General features: G+C 37.5%; 1 protein-coding gene across 3 annotated transcripts in view; it reads left to right on the top strand.

Moving 5' to 3' along the window:
• LOC145694973 (beta-galactosidase-1-like protein 2) overlaps window positions 1–13,796 on the top strand; it is an 89,831-nt gene that overhangs the window by 13,462 nt on the left and 62,573 nt on the right. For all 3 annotated transcript variants that reach the window (XM_081771783.1, XM_081771786.1, XM_081771784.1), the window contains exon 2: window positions 10,596–10,825. In XM_081771783.1, the coding sequence (XP_081627909.1) occupies window positions 10,661–10,825 (165 nt within the window). In that variant the 5' untranslated portion in view covers window positions 10,596–10,660. The remainder of the gene's footprint in view (window positions 1–10,595; window positions 10,826–13,796) is intronic.

Genomic DNA, 13,796 nt, shown 5'->3' with positions numbered 1-13,796 from the left:
CTCTCACGTTCGGGGCTCTGGTGACCTTCCTAATTATCACAGTCATGATTTATTCACAGTTGGAAAGCTTATAGACCACAGATTCCAACGAGGTAACATTCGTGAAATTCCCGCCGTATTTGTAGAAACGAACAGATACAAAAATCATTTAAAAATATGAAAATGTTGACTGCGGGGCCCTGGCAATTCTTGCAATCACTGGAAAATGCTGTGACAAAATGCTGCTAAAAATGTGCAAAATGTGTGCTTTTGCGCTAACAAAATGATGCTAATGTGTAGGCCACATACTTGTGACAATAATATAAGAAATGGTAGGTAGCCAGTGCTGCCATTGCGTAACGAATTCGTTTTATGTAGGAAATATTAAAAAATGCACAGAAAAACATTCATTGAATTAGACATTCTCTCCCCTCCTCCACGACAGTACCACGTCCATATGCAAATCATTTTTGCTGCACACATCGAACAAAAATTATGCTTCTAGACCATTTCAGTAAAATATATATCTTGCCTTATATGGAACCGTTCTGAAACACAATGTAAATTAGCCAAATTTGACCCCCTCATCCTCTGTAAACCGAAGTACATATACAGGTTACTGTCATGTAGGGGACTACTTCATTGTTTCACAAACTAATTTTTGTGGATGTACCACAAAGGGGGAGGAATGGCCTCCAAAGTCTGATGAAAAATTTAAAAAACGAACTTCGTCCTCCCTCTCTCGGCCGTACATAAATACCCACTACATACATAAAATGTAGGGATGTGCACGAGCGAGTTTTCATTGAAACTCGACTCGACTCGAAACCGACATCATTGAGCTTGACTCGAGAACTCGGCTCGAAAAATTTCCTCCAACTCGACTCGAGTTTCGAGTCGAGTCGAGCCAAATCGAGCCAAATGCTGTGTGTAGTTTCAAGTATTTTCTTCAAGTATCGTACATAGACAATATAATTATTATCAATGATACTTACTATTACTACAACTTCTTCTTCTTCTTCTTCTTCTTCTTCTTCTTCTTATTATTATTATTATAACAACAACACCAGCGTGTATAAACATGAATGAGAGGCGGTTTGTATTTGAATACTAAAAATTAGTTGACAGCTGATCTTGGAAAAGGTGCAGTCAAGGAGGGAAGGACATCGTTCACGAGGTACTGGGTTTGAGTTCCGGAGGAGCAAGTATCTAGGCTCGAACCAAAAATCGTTAAAAGTTAGACTGCGCCGGCCAAACACGTTCAAACCTGCTCGGCTCGGGTTCCCAACGGCTCTAGCAGCTCGGCCCACAGCTCATTCACTATCGAACCGAGCCAACATCTCACCCAACCGAGCCGATGGCTCACCTGAGCTGAGTCGGTGCCTCATCTCAACCAAGTCGGCTCGAGCTGCTCCTTAGTTGAACCGAACTGAGCCAGTTAACATCACTACCTGGGTTGGGCCTCTGCTTCGGATCAAAAGTTAGATCGCGCAGGTCTCAGCCTTGGTGGTAAGGACTTCAGTATATACCGGTGTTTACATTGGTGCTCACATTTGAGGCTGTCTCGTTATAAAAATCCATAGTCGAGACGAGACGAGATGCGAGTAGTGTCCTATCTTCTCAGCAACACTAAAAATGTTCCATATTACTTCTTACATTTCTTATGACTTTCGCTTTCCAGTCTAATCAGGCCATGATTTCAAAACGAGTTAAAACGAGCAAGCCGTTTATCAAACTCGACTCGAGAAAATTATCTTTGACTCAGCTCGACTCGTGCCCATCCCTAATAAAATGCATACTAGCGGAAGGCTTCATTCCTCAGGAATACTTTAGTACCAAATCATCTTTCTAGCTTAATTAGGGGCTGAGCTATTGATGTTTGTTGTAAAAATAAATGTAATTTACGTCAAAAAACCGAAACTCCAAGAATTGTTTAACTTTACCCCCTCCCTGCTCCCCCATATAAGCAAGAAGTACAAATACACGATATTACCATGTAGTGGCCAATTTTTAAGAATCTATCCTCCAAGAGAGGGAATGGCTCCCAAAAAAAGTTTAAAAAGAAACAGAAGAACACGATATTTACCCTCCTCCCACCACCACATGGTACCCCCACATAGAAAGATGCACACCAGCGGAAAGCTGCATCCTTCAGGAATAAATTAGTTCCAAAACCATCTTCCAGCCTTAATTAGGGAGTGAGCCATTGAGATTTAAAGCCCTGATACAGCAGTTGCGTCAATGGGCGTTTAAAGATTAAGAATGCAGACGACCAGTAGAACGTAACACAAAGAAACTACATATTCAGTGAACAGAAATTGGGAAAATCCCGATTTCTTTCTCCGGAATTGAACATTTGGACGGATCGAGATTAGAGAAGTTCCAGAAATTTGATCTAACGGTTGAATATAGATGGCAAGCAATACCTGTGAGCGTGTAAAAATGGAATATATATGCCTATTTAGATTATTGTTTTAAACAAAATAAACATTTTAAACGTGTTTTTTTTGTTTAAAACAAAGTACTTTGTTTTAAACGTTAAAAACGTTTTAAACATAAAAAAGTTCTTTTTTTTTTTAAAAAAAAAAAACGTTTTTTCAACCCTGGGGAAAATTCTAACAACCCTACTAGCCATAAATACTGTTACAAAGAAAAAACTCAACATCAATAAGAGAATAGGGAATTTAACATGCATATAATATTGTGACAAAATTATAGTTGCATATAATATGTGAAGCATACTTTGTCTGACAACAGTTTGTACAACCATATTTCAAAATGTCCGTCGCTAGGACGCACACAAACTTGGAATCTTGCGGGCCACTCGTCTACGGCAGCAAGCACTGTCTCCAGGAGAATTGATCCCACTGCAGCCAGTAAAGAGCGCTTTAAATTGGCAACAATGGAATGATGCTTCTTGCAGGCAGTATCCTCAAGCACTGTCCGCAGTGTGTAATCCAGGGGATTAAGGTCAGGGCTGCTATAAAGCCAGTCCTCAATGGACATAAAGTCAGGCACATTGTGCGCCAGCCACTCCTGGGTTGATTTTGCCTTGTGAGCAGGAGCCGAATCTTGCTGCAAAATCGATGTGGGTGTTCTGAAGAGAGTGGTGGTCAAGTCCTTCACTATAGGCTGCAACACAGTGTTTTTGGTACACTCGGGCACTAATTTTCACTCCTTTCTCACAAAAATGAAGACCTGTTGTGGAAGCATAGTTCATTCCCCACCACACCATGACGGACGCGGGATGTTGGGCTTTCTATATTTTCGGAACTTTGTTTCTGGTTTCCTGAACTGATGACGCTTACACCTTATCATTTTGGCGATTGAAACACCCTTCGATATTGAACAACTTCTCATCGGTGAACAGAATCTGTCTGTGCCGATTTTACGTACTGATGAAGCAGGCGTTACTTTTACACTTCCTTTACTCCATCAGGCGCTGTGTCAAAAAAAAATATGTCCCGTTGACCATCGGTAGGGTCGAAGATCGTGCCTGAGTAGCCTGGACATCGTTCGCTTGAAGATGTTCATTTCACGAGTCATTACTGTCTGCTTCCGTACGAGATTTATCCTCACACGCGCCGCCACTGCTTTCACAACTTCTGAAGTTTTTGCACTTCGTGATCAGCTAGCTTTCGGGCGATCCTGAACAGACCCAGCATTAAGGAACCGCTGGATAGTGCGGTACACAAACATGCGACTGATGTTAAGCTTTTTTAGTGTGTGAAAAATTTCACTCGCTTTTTTCAACTTTGTGTAACGCTATCACTGCTACCCTATTTTCGTACTCACCCCATTCCATCCTATCTATACGGGTTTCGTGCATCCCTGTCTACAGCAACACTCTCAATGCATGATCGCACTTTCCACCGCCGCCAGGTTCATTCTTTCTACTCGCAACAGTGTTGCAGTCTCTGGTACTTTTGTAACAGTGTGATTGGACTAGGTAAAAAAAAAAAAAAATAATAATAATTATTTGTTACATCAATTTTAAATTCGAACCCAATAAACTATTAGGGACTATAGTAGCACAGTGATAGAGGGCTCACCTCTGGTGCTGGTCCCTTGTTCCATCCGAGTTTGCTTTAAGTGGCCTTGTGGTGGAAAATACCATGTGTGTTGGTTTTCTCGAGTTTTCCCGTTTCCTCCCACCTTCTTTGTACCAACCATTTTACTCATTGTCATCAGCGACTCCCTTAGCCTCAGAGCATATTCGTGGGACGTTAGAACAAACAAACAAAAAAGCTTAATTTCGTAGAAACACCACTTTTGGCGGAAGGGATTTTTTTAAATGCAAGAATAATATTGATGTTGCATAATATTCAAATAACTTATTATTTTAAATTAACAATGTTTCAAAAATTGAAATAAAGAGCTTAATATCGTTTCTTCTAAAAGCATGCCTTTTTAAAATTTAAGTATCCTATATTTACGTGAGTAAAATGTTTAAATTTATTGTTGTTCGCAAAAGTAATGAGAAAAGAATGTTTGTATAGAATCGTGCTATTTTCTTTGCCCTAAAACTTCTATCCAGGACCTGCTTTCAGAGGGCTATGTAGTAAAGATCCCAATGTGCTGTTTGTATTATTGAGTGTACTGTGTACGATAATTCTACGTAATATATATATATATATATATATATATATATATATATATATATATATATATATATATATATATATATATATATATCGGGTGTTGCAAAATAAGTGTTACAACTTTTGCGAGGTGACTCCTGCCACTGAGACAAGAAAAAAAGTTCTCTTGAACTTTCGGCTGTCGGACATAGTTTCGTATCTACAAGGTGCCGAAAGCGTGGGAAAATGACTTTCGGACGCCAATAGTTCGGAAACTATCCAACATAAAGAGGGCGGATAAAAATTCGAAGACGAAGTCATATCTGCTGTATTGAATTTTGCATGTTTTACAATCCTACCATGCACGCGCAAGGGATTCCCCAAAGGAACGTAGGGAGTCCCGGATAATGTGCCGAATGAAAATTGGTCTAAATGGATATGAATTGATAGGGTTTCTACCAGGTAACAATAATTCATTTGTATTAAGTCGATATCTGGAACAAATACAAAATGACGGACACCTTCATGCCCGTTGTGTGCGGTTGCATAATCGCCAGGTACGGATGCTGGCCAACAGGGACGTTCTGAGTATTAAGTATAGCGAATTTGTACTCAAATGCTCTAGAAAGACATCTGGAGTGTCGGTAGAGCACAACAGATGAAGCAGGGTGATTCACATGTGTGGAAACACGTAACAAAAAATGCCCAGAAATGACCTCATACTAAGTAAACGTGAGTTCAAAGCGTCGGAAATGTAAGAACTAGCGTCAAGAACATGAAACCCATTGCCAATTCGCCAATAATATTCCCTCAAATCGATGCAATATGATGTGCACGGTTGCATACCAATGAGGATGCAACAACTGAGGCCAAGTTTAAATTGTGCAAGGGGACTCACAAAGAAACTGGGTAAACTAAAGGAATGTCACTAGTGGGATCGCATGATCGATACTGAAATATGGCCAATGTGTGTGTTGATATCGACATGTAGCTAATGGACAAATGTCAACGTGTCCCACTTTGGCTAGATTGAAGAAAGGCCAATGTATACTTTGGCCTTTTTTAAACAGATTCTTCATCCTCAGCAAGGGCCTATAACATTATTTTGAAAATTATTCTGAAACTATTCCATGTTGACACTTGCTCTTCTTACACAAGAAAATACACATTTAGAGATCTAAATTGCTGAAAATCTCATTTTCATCAAAAAGTGACATTGGCTCTTTTAGACCCAAGCTGCAGATATGTCTTAAGACATGACATAGGATCAGTCATTCTGATAAAATTTCTGCGGTGAATGTAGCCTTCCGTCCATGAAAGATATGATTTTGCCTCGACTATAATATATTCTCACAGTGACTTCGTCAAAAAAGCGACTTGACTTTAGGGTGAAACTTAACTGACACCAGTGACCTTACCCGGTGATAATTCAAAAATATTTCATTAGCTCCGCATTCTTCGGTAATTGATGATACTTTCGTGTGTAATTTAGCAAGGTCTAATTTCGTTCCAATCCCAAAAATAGAAACCTAAGTTGGAACAACAAGTTGGTCTGGATCAAAATCATCGAGGTTGTTTTGCTACAATTAGGAATTGCCTTGTGTGTTCAACATCTTAGCTAATCACTTCTTCAACTTCCGTTGAGACATCTGATTCGTCAAGTCGTAAATAAGAATAATACTATATGCAAGATTGTAGAAGACATAACGTGAATTTCTGTGGCTGTTGCTACCTTCAACGTCTCAAAACTCAATAAAATGAATTTTATGCTAAGGTGTACCTTCCCTGTATTCATGTAACTTACATCCACGAAACAACCAGCTCTCCAAATTCTCACAACTATCGAAACTTTGTCGATTGCTGCCATTACAGTTGTCTTGTAAGAAAAACATAACGCATTTACCTACGTTTCTACAACGTAACACATTTTTTTTTCTCTTACTGCAGGCAATATTGACACAAGATACGAGAAATAAAACAATTTTCTTCTTCGTATTATTATTATTATTATTATTATTATTATTATTATTATTATTATTATTATTATTATTATTATTATTATTATTATTATTATTATTATTATTATCGTTTTAAAACAGACGGAATTCTAACGGGCCAGGTGACCCATGCTTGATTAGGCGATGAGTGGCTGGTCATCATTTGATATCTCTCATTAGTTGTGGCTTATGGTCCACAGTATTTACCATGATGTTGGCCGTAAAATTTAGAGTTCTCTTATAAACAAAGTCCGTGACGAAACACAGAACCTTTACATGGAATTGAATGTGCACTTTTTTTAAACCCATTATTTCAATCGCTTAAGCAAATGGGAGAAAATTTGCAAATATTAAACAAGGACTATTGTGCCAGATCTTGCTCTCGTTTCGGCCAACTAAGAATTACGTTATTACAACTGTTTTCTCTGGGCTTTGACATTTCCCCATTATTCCTTCATTTCTAGTTTGGTGTTGCTTTTTTCCCCTCTTCAGTCCAAGTCCTTCCCGTTTTCAGCTTCTGCTTAGGTTTTAAGCTTTGGTGTTCTTGAAGTTTTTTCTTAAGTTGTTCTCGCTCTTGGATATCTTCACATATGATTCCAATCTCCGTGAAGTTTCATTGAACCAATCCTTTCGTTTCTTAAATTATTCAGTTGGTCAATCTTATTGGACTCATTCGAGACACATATCCTTAAAAGACAATCTCCTCTTCCGCATCGTGTCAGTTATTTTTGCACGTGTACATATAACTCCTGGTTGTGCCGTCGTTTAAGTTCACCCTTGTCGTTGACGGATCCCAAGATTTTTCGTAAAATTTTCCTTGTGTAGTTTCCAGTTTCTCGATCGTGCCCGCTGCGTACAGAGTCTCCGGCCGGATAAGAGTGCAGTAATGTCTGAGCTTGAAGTTCAACAAGATGGATTGTTTCGCGCCAAATGTTATATTTTGTTGTAAATTATACATGCAAAAAATCCTTGACGCTGTAACTCAGTTGGTGATGGACTATGACCGACAGGATGATGTACGTTTAACTAAATAAAGTGTAATCAATGTGTCGGTTTTCAACGCGAGTATTTCTGAGTTTCTAGGCCGGAATTCATTACCCTTTATTTTAAATAGCTTGTCAAATGTATCATGATGCCGAATCAAATACGAACTTTGGTCAGGAATTAATCCCAAATGAACACTGACATTTCGGCTACACGTGAACAAAACACAAGAAAGAACTTTTTCCAACTGAGAAGTTAATGTATGAACTTCAGAGAATTGACTTAACATCTGACTTATTAGAGTATTGAAGAAAAATTCTTTTCAACATGAAATAGCTGACGGGCATAGTTGGTTGATTGATTAGAGCAGGGATGCAAATAACCACTCGTCCACTCGAGGGGGGGGGGGGGTGAGGGGTGAGTGGTTAATCCGTGCGGGCGAGTTTTTAAACAGTAGAGACTATAAAAGTCACAACTGGGATGTGGGATAGTAGCTTTTCTCTTGGACTAGTACAATTTTGTTGCTTCTTAGCATCCCTGGATTAGAGTTTTTTTTTTCTTTTTCTCTTTTCAGCGCCGAGACTATATTAGATAAAATTTACTGCTTAAAACGGAATCTGAATCACTCAGTTTTATATCCAAAGAATGCTCCCTCACGAAATATTTTGAACTGAATAATAACACGAATTCCCTGTTTTCAGTCGACAAGATAACGTTAAGTTGTCAAAACCGTTACACTGAATTTTAGTTTTAATAAATAAGTGTATATACTCTGGTCAGAAGTGTTAATTATTCCTGTAGGAGTTCGTGTTTCGAGTTCGGTTAGGCTCTGGAATATACGTTTCTGCTGTGTGTAGTTCACTTTTTTCATGAACATTATTCTTTGGCTGCATGTTAAGTAAATTGTGAAAGAAATCTTTCCATCTATTCAAAATGCTATCCGTATCGATGAGAATTGTTTCGTCTACTTCCTTTAATATATAAACGCGAGGTTGATAGCTTTTCCTTAATTCGTTTATGTCCTTATACATGTTCCAGATGTTTTCGTTTTTATTATTATCTTCAAGTTAAGCTTTCAAAATACTGCATTTCTTTTTTATGAAGTTTTGGAAGTTTCCACCTGATGTCAACAAAAATTTTGTGTGGTTATATCGTTCGGATTTTGTAGCCAACGCAGTTTTGCCTGTTTTCTCTTCTTTGCTAGTTTAGTGCATTTCTAGTCGAAGCATACTTTTTTCTTATGTACTTCCACATGTTCGAGTTATTCTTTTGCTGAAATGTTAATGTTATCCCTAATTTTAACCCAAGTATCCTCAACATTAGTACATTCTGAACTCTCTAAAACAGAAATTCTATTCGACAATTCAATCTGGTTTTCCCCTCTTGTCCTACTCTAATTTCTTTAAATCAAATCTCTCCGTTTTCAGATGAGGAATATTTCCTTTTTTCAATGGTGATCTCCCTCTTATTGCTGCAGCTTCCAGGTAGTGGTCAGTGTCACAGTCAGCTCCCCTAAACGACCAAATATCCATCATACTAGACTGTCTTCTTCTACCTAATGAAACGTAATCAATTTGGTTATGGTTTTCCCATTTGCTGAGAACAAAGTATATTTATGAATATTGCAATGTGGGAATTTTGCAGTCTTTACGATAAAGTTTTTACATGTTGCTAAGTTAACGAGTTTAGCGCCGTTGTCATTACCTTCCTTATGCAGACTTTCATTTTCTGTAGTCGGTCTGAAAATATCCTCTTGTCCCACCTTCACACTGAAATTCCCTAACAGAATTTTAATATGGTACATGAGGTGGTCAAATATACGTTCTACTATTTCGTAAAAATTTCCTTTTTATATCGTCATCCTTGTCTTCTGTTAGGTATGTATATTTAGAACAATACCGTACCACCAACCCTTCAGAGCAATAAAAGAATGTCTATCATTAACAAATTCAACGCGTTTAATTGCTAATATTATTCATTTGTGAACGAAAAATCATGTTCCTAGGTGGTGATTTTTTATTTCCTTCCTCATAAAAGAACGTAAACTTTCCAGACTTGAACGTTCTCTTTCATTCCCATCTAACCTCCTGGATATCTACCAGGTTCATCCTATATTTTTCTAACTCACTTGTTACAGATTTTAATATGCCTGCCCTATAAAGACTTCCTATATTCAGTGTTACAAATCTCATGTCCATTTTACTTTGCTGGGGTCGTGTCAAGTTATCAGACTTGGTCCGAGGCTTCTGTTAATATTTCTGAACAAGTATCTTTTTCACAGGATGAGGTTGTTAGTCAAGCTGAAGGATCACTTCTTATCGTCTGTCCGCGAATGCTTATCCAGCATATTCGCAGCTAACCTCTATATTTAGAGCCCTTCTCAATCCGCAACCTGAGGACGCATCATGCTGTGGTAACAGGAATTCACTTTTCATTTTTTTTGTAAATACATAAATATCTTTCAAAATTTAATTCCACATAGTTATGCTCTTTTAGCTGAAGGAGATGGATTGATAGTTATGGAAACATTAGTGGAATGAGAATAAGGGAATACCAAGAGAGCTCCAAGAAAATTCGCGGTCACGATGGTGTCCAAATGGAACTGACATGGTCTGGGATCGAACCGTGAATTTCTTGCATCAGAGGTAAAAATCTACCAGTGAGCTATATGTCCGCAAATAATGTTCAGATTGTACATTAGCACTTATAGCATACATAATAAACTTGATAAATTATATTTATTTGGAATTTTTAATATTTCAGATGAAAGGAGTGATTGATGGAATTACCATGTGGTCATTACTTCAACTGATCTTATACTTGTGTGACAAAATAAAATAGATATTTTATTACATAAAGTATTTTTACTTTACATAATAACGTTTTCGTAATGTGCATTAGTTATCGAATACGAAATAGTCAAAGATACAAATAGATTTCACTGTACGGTTGCTCATATGGCCATACTATTCTTCTGTAATGCGCAGATAATAATCTTTTAATCCCAGTATTTATTCTGTTGTGTAAGTAACAGTTTTCATGTTTTGTATTTCAGCTGTGGTTCACTCAGGTGAGAAACAATGAGAAGATAAACCGTTTTTACTGGCTGTTTGGTGGACGATGTGGGCGTATTACAGATACCATAGGAGAATGTTCAAGGAAAAAACAGACAGAATGGTGTTTTCTTATATGTTCCCAAGAAGGACAAAGATAATTTTATTACTAGGTTTTTTCGCTATCATTATTTGGTATAAACTTTCTACAGACCATCCAGGTAAAAGTAAGGTAAGAAACATGAGTATCGCAATAACTATTTTTGTCCACTCTCATATGAGTAAGAATGTTACCAATCACAGCTCGTATACTGATAACACTGTGCAACACGAAATCTGTCCTTTAACATGAAAACATGTTTTTCTTGTGTATTTTTGCATGATAAAATCAAATCTGTGATTACTTTTTATGTATCAAGTATCAATTTTGTGAAAAATTGAAGAGTTTGAAATTTTGTACTGTGAAATACCGTATTTTTACAGGTGGTGATGAAATATGATTAATGATAGGTTTGGTAATTGAAATTCAGCGTACTTTTTTTCAGCAGCGAGGCTATATCAGGCGTGATCCTACAGTTTAAGGTAGAATCCGAGCCATCTTGTCGGTCAGTGTTCTACAGGAAATCGAACCCAAGATCCCATGCACCGAAGGCTCGCGTGCTACCCAGTAGACCAGCGGCGAGGGCTAAAATGTGCTTAAGAGAAAAATTGTTGCATATGTAGTATACCTTAAAGTATATTCTAATTTAAAAATCATCCAAGCGACAATTTTTCTTCTTTACAGAAGCAATAATTATACTGTTTAAAGAGGGGTTCTCCTTATCCCCCAATTTTTTCCTATTGCATATGAGTCTTTTTCTGTGTTATAATAGGGAGCACTAGTTTCTCATATTTTTCCTCACTCTTTACCTTCATTTCAGGTAGTAGCAAATTAATATCTAGTAATAAACGAGTTCAGATTTGTGTTGCCTAAATCTGCTGCCGTGTGTTCTATCATTTGAGTAATTTTTGGTTCGATTGTATTGTTATTTACTGAGTGGTGTTTTGTTAGGAGTGGTCGGATTTGCCGCGTTGTGTATTTTTGTGGTAGTGTTTGCTATGCATTTGGGTTTCAAGAAAATGTTGAATAAATATACACCTTTATTAAAAAGGCTTACGAACTATACCTTAGCTGTAGGGTTGGAGACTAGGGTAAGTCTTGGGCCTGCACATATGTTGCACATGTTCCAGGAATTTGAGAAACTGGCTACAAAGAAAACGTAGTTCTATGAAATTTGCTGTTCCTATAATTTGGCACGAACAAATAGATTATGTACTGACTTTTACTTGATGGATGTAAATGACTTTTCCTCTAAACATCAAATTCAGTACGCTAATTTAAAGTCAGCTATTCGATCAGTTCCCCACAGTGAAGATCTTCCAGAACTTTACACTATTGATTCAAAACATGATACCTCAGACGTTCCAAGCAACGCGGAAAGTGTACTCATCTGTAGACTTTCACCCATCTGTATCTCAGTCAACGTCACCTTACTTGATCACAGAAGAAGAGCTTAACCATCTTATACGAGACTTAAGTCTTCCTAAAAGAAAAGCGGAAGTGTTGGTCTCTAGGCTTCAAGGTTGGAATCTCTTAGCTCAAGATATTAAAATCAGTTTGTTTATAAAACGAATAAGTCATTTTGAGGACTAGGTTTTGAAAACGGAGGTATGTTTATTGCAAAGTTGTAGATGGGTTATTTCAGTCTTTAGGCCATGAACATAATCCCACCGAGTGGCACTTTTCGACAACTCGAAACTAAGTCTGAAGGCAGTGCTTCTCCATATTGGAAATGTTAATCAATCTGTTTCTGTAGCATACACGCCTCATACAAAGGACGTATGAAGTTATGAATGCGGTATTGGACTTCATTGAATATAAAAAATTCAAATGGCATGTGTGTGGGGACTTGAAAGTTATTGATATTCTCACAGGAATGCAACAAGGATACCCAAGTATTGTTGTTTTTTCTGTGAGTGGGACAGCCGTGACAAAGCAAACCACTACGTCCTTAAATACTGGCCTCAAAGACAAGATTTCATTCTTAGCACCAGGAACATATCTCGTAAATCAATTGTGAATCCTCAAGATATATTTTTGCTACCATTACATATCAAGCTTGGGTTGATAACGATTTTTGTTAAAGCACTAGATAGAGAAGGTATTGCTTTCATGCACCTTAAGGAGAAATCTCCGAACTTAAGGGTGAGTATTTGTTGGTCCACAGATTAAAACAGTCATGCAGGGTGAAGACTTTGAAACTAAACTCTCTGAAATTGAGAAATTAGCTTGGCTGTCATTTAAACCGGTATATTCAGGTTTTCTTGGAAACGTAAAAGCTGCAAATTATGAAGATATTATTAGTTTCATGATGCGCAGTTTTCAACTCATGGGATGCAACATATCATTAAAATTACACTTTTTGCACTCACATCTTGACTTTTTCACTCAAAACTTCGGCATAGTAAGTGATGAACACGGAGAACGGTTTCATCAGGACATTGTCACATTTGAAAAGCGTCACAGTAGAAAATGGACTTAAAATATCTTGCTGAATACTGCTGGTCTATCGTCAGAGAGATTGCAGAAGATGTCTACAAGGGTAAGCGACCAAAGAAAGTAGGGTAAGTCAACAAAATTTAATGTTAATTTAATACGCCTTCCCAGCCTACATTAGATAGTAAATATACGTAAAAATGTACATATCTTATAACGTGTTGTGGTCTGCCCAACATAAACGTGACGTGATGGAACATTTTGGTTTCCACCAATGAATTTAGCACCAGTCATTTATTTAAAATCACATAATTTCATTTGAAGGACAGAGAAAAAGTTTAAATTTGTTGCAGAGTGTAATTACGGTGTATAAGATGAAGTAGGTAATGTGCCAAGCTCATAATGAAGAAAGGAAAAAAAAAAAGTTTAAACTGTTGATGCGTTTATAAATTTAAGGAATTCTAGACATTTCTTTAAACGTCCCTAGTTAATGATTTCAAAGCCCCATAGCCCATAGATTCAGAATATATTTGGCGAATTCAAAAGATACACAAGAAGTATATTACATGTGTGATAAAAATAAGGGGGAAAATCTTAACATGGATCTGTTGAGACCTCGTTAAGGTGCTACGGCTTGCGAACAATTGGATTCTCCAGGGTTTTAAGA

Source organism: Thermobia domestica, chromosome 9, assembly GCF_964235325.1.
Source record: "Thermobia domestica chromosome 9, izTheDome1.hap1.1, whole genome shotgun sequence".
NCBI lineage: Eukaryota > Metazoa > Arthropoda > Insecta > Zygentoma > Lepismatidae > Thermobia > Thermobia domestica.
Note: the sequence above shows the minus strand (reverse complement) of the source record. Positions and strands in the feature narration are given on the sequence as shown.